Below are 3,870 nucleotides of genomic sequence, written 5' to 3'. Positions count from 1 at the left end.
GCCCGTGGGGAAACTTTATCAAACTCCTTTGCTTCCTGTGGAGAAGAACCAGGTGACTATAGGAACTGCTCAATCGCTGGGCCACATTTTTTTTTTCTGCACACAGCAAGGAATCACTCCTTTGATCCAAAGAGAGGCAGCTGCAAATTCCCCTCCAGATACCGGCCCCACCAATCACGCTTACGCTTCCTTCAACCAATCAGGGCCTTGTCTCCAGCGCCAAAGCATAATCCAACCTACTGCTGCCTTTTATACATGCCGATTCCCTCCTCCTTTTGCAGAGTGATGTGAGCTGCAAACAAATAAGCATTTTCAGGTTGAAGAATCAAAAGTGTGCCCTACTCACCCATCTCGTTGTCGGATTTATTGTCCATTTCCGTGTCAGTGAGGGTGAGTGCTGAGTTAGAGCGACTGGAGAGGCATGAATCCTGCCCAGAGTTTGCCCCCGTTCCCCAAAGAGTCATGGTACGTTCCGGTGATACAGGCTCATGGTTCTCTGTAGCGCCCGGCCCTCTGGAGTAGCTGCTGAGGGGGTGGGAGAGGCCCGTCTCAGGGCAGATCGCCAAGCCTCTCCGGGACTGGGGCTCACAGATTCCAAGTTGCCTCAGCGAAAACGTCTGGCCTGTGAAGGATAGGAGTGGTAAAGTTAACAAACCAATCAACAACAACATTAATGGCCAAGTGCAGGGATACTTAAAAAAAACACTTAACCTGAGAGCAGGGTGCAAGGAGAAGGGGTAATGTTGAATTAAAGTCTTAACAACATCCTCTCACACTCATCACCTTGTAAAGATGCTTAGAAGCTTTTTTCTCTAACTTAAATCACCTAAATCACACTGCAGCTAAAACCTGATTTTGTATTAGATTAGCTGTTCAAGATTACCTACTTTAATTAGCTATCTAAACCAAAACAAACCAAATTAAAGTCAAGCCCTTTGTGTTAATCCAAACATATACAAAATTAAACATTTTTAAAAACAGTTTCAGACACAGCCCGTTTTAGAATACTTTATTACCATAATTTGGTTGTTTCTTCTCTTGTAATGTTATTTTGTTTCTTAATTTGTAAAGCCTTCAATGACACTGTGGCATTCAAGCAAAACAAAGTTATTACATTGAAGACACACAAATGTTGCAGATAAATTAAAATACCTCATAGTGACTTTACAAGAAAGCTTCAGAAAAAAACAAAAAAAAAATCTTAATGTTTAACTGCAAAGCTGTCATTTAAAATATATATTCTATGCATGCAATTGTATTATGTGTTCCTTTAGGTCAGTATCATAATGATAAACCAAGTAAAAAAATATTAATTAAATTAAAAATGATTTGAGCTAAAACCTTCCTTTTCTATATTGTATTTCGGTGTGTTTTAGATGTAAATAACATCAAACTAATTTGAAGGCAATAATATGTAACATGTGTGTACTTATATAACATAATGTATTGGCAATGCAGTATTATTTATAAGTATGACATTGTTAAGAGTTCAAGGTCATATTTGTCAACATGGTTAAAAATAAAAAAATAAACACTGCACTTTGGAAAAATGTGTTCATGATGATCTAACATTTTTTTTTTAATGTATATATCTCAACTAGAAGTCAAAAAGTTTCTTTATAATGTCTCTTTGTAATATATTTAGTTGTCATGGAATTGATGCAGAAAAACACTTTCAAAGTAAGTGTGGCACTTCTGAAAATGAAGATTTCTGAAAATGTTAAAATGCTTCCGAAAATAGATTCCCTCACATTAAAATTCACATCATTTAAAATGATCATTAGATAAAGACATTTTCATACACCATCACACCCACCCACACCCACACCCACACACACACACACACACACACTTGAGCAGATACTGTAGCTAATGTACACTCATTTACACAAAATATGTTATTTTTCCACAACCGAATGAATAACATTAAGTCTGACATTTACTGTGATTGTATAAGAAACAATGTCATTGACATTAAATTCCAACATTTAAAAAAGAAATAAAGAAAAAAGGCATTCTTCCCACAACTTCATAATAATCCTATTAATACTAAAATGGGCACCAATTAGCAGAAAGGAAATGTAAGGGAGAAATGGATAGATTTTCTAATTGCAATTTTGCGAGCCAAAAGAGTACCATTACTGCTCAAACTTTTTAATTACAGAAATTAGAGCAGTTTCTAACAGCCAATTAAAGGACAGGGTTATTTACTGGTAGCTTTCCTTTCATATTTTAACAGCATGAACATGTTATAAGGTCGGACATCTATCCCAACCAAAGTAAGTTTTCTCTTAAAAGGTGATGAAATAAAAGTAAATTCTGGCATAGTAGACTTTCTTTGTCAAACTTGCACACAATTAGTGGGAGATACAAATGGTGGAGTAAACACAACAAACAAAATCCCAGCACCCATTTTAAATGACCAATGACATTTAACTAATTTAACTAATACTAATAAACATCATTAAATAATAATAAGGGATATAAGAAATGTGTTGTTTGCCATGTATATCTCTGACAAACTGGATCTTCACATGTATGTTTCAGAATTGTGGATAATTGTAGAACGTTCTTAATTGTGTAACTACTTATGATACTTTCTGTATAACCAGGATCAACTAACTGTGGGCTTTAAAGTTAAATATAATTGTCTTCTACTTATCCATGTCAGCTTTAATATCCACTTAGCTGATATTATGGAGATTCATCATACAAATGTTAGGAAATCAGAATAAACATTTGCTCTTGCTAACCTGGCCTGCTGTACTCTGCGCTCTCCTTGTGGACCATCTCTTTGACTCTGCCTCCGAACAGCATCCGGGAAGGGTCATGTTCGAAAGCCTGGAGCGTCTCACTGGAGCTGTAGGATTGCTGAGTGGGTACGCGGCAGGGTCCCTCCTCCCTGCCAGCCGAGGAGGCGGTGTATCGGCGTTCCCGATCCTTGTCTCTCTCGCAGAATCTCTCTCGGTCTCTCTGGCTCTTGGACAGCGAGCAGAAAGGCCGCTGCTCCCTCACCCGTTCCATGCTGCCTGCATGCTGGGTATCCAACTCCCTCCCCTGCACCACCACGCTATCCTGGGAGTCTTGCCACTGGATTATTTTAGTCTTTTCCCCTCCTTCTCTTCCTCTCCTGGTTGTATTGCTGTACCCCCAAAGTCCCCTCCTCCCCACTTTTGAACCTCTGTCGGTCTCTTCTTTAGTCCATTCAGGCTTTGGTCCACTCTACCTGGAGAAAAAGAGAGAGAGGAGAGGAAAGGAAGCAAGGAGCTCAGATAACACTAATCCATCTGCTTCATCTTCAAAAGTACACACTTATCCCCTTCTCAGTGCCCCACCCCCACCGCTACTGCTCCATCCCTGAAACCTCACCCGTGAACTCTTGTCATACATGACTTCCCCTCTTAAGAGAAGATCACCTCCATATTCTGTCTGCTTCAGTATTCAAAATTAGGTTCACTTTCACTAAGCGTCCACCTTTTTCACATCAAGTAAAAGTAGTTTTTACTACAACTCGAGGTAGTTGCACATAATAACATTTTAATGAGTAAAATAACGTTGAGCCTTTCAATTTTCCCATGACGATAAGCTAAAATGAACATCCCCCAAGTGTCAGTGGCCGGTTAAATGACGGGTGAATCAATACATCACGGTGGCAACTGACTTTTTGACACAATCATATCACGCTTTAATTTTTAATTTAAACTGTAACTCATACATAATTATAATTTTGACCCTTGATACGCATGTTAACCCAGTGTCAAACGCTGCACACAGAGCAGTAGAGATGATGAGTGTGATGACACATTTCATGGAAAATCGCATACCTGCTGTATTTATGTAAAGTATGGTGTACCAGTCAGTGACATAGTG

General features: G+C 38.9%; 1 protein-coding gene across 1 annotated transcript; it reads right to left on the bottom strand.

The window, feature by feature from the left end:
- Nucleotides 1–236: 236 nt before the first annotated feature.
- On the bottom strand, nucleotides 237–3,146 carry LOC104966498 (teneurin-3-like). The gene is made up of 3 exons (XM_010795688.1): nucleotides 2,754–3,146; nucleotides 347–622; nucleotides 237–292 (listed from the first exon to the last, which is right to left on the bottom strand). The coding sequence occupies exons 1-3, from the start codon at nucleotides 3,022–3,024 to the stop codon at nucleotides 237–239; spliced, it is 603 nt and encodes a 200-aa protein (XP_010793990.1). The 5' UTR covers nucleotides 3,025–3,146.
- Nucleotides 3,147–3,870: the final 724 nt, after the last annotated feature.

This window comes from Notothenia coriiceps, unplaced genomic scaffold, assembly GCF_000735185.1.
Source record: "Notothenia coriiceps isolate Sejong01 unplaced genomic scaffold, NC01 NC01_scaffold00002203, whole genome shotgun sequence".
NCBI classification, from domain to species: Eukaryota; Metazoa; Chordata; class Actinopteri; order Perciformes; family Nototheniidae; genus Notothenia; species Notothenia coriiceps.
The sequence above is the reverse complement of the archived record's forward strand: the minus strand, read 5'-3'. Positions and strand labels throughout refer to the sequence as shown.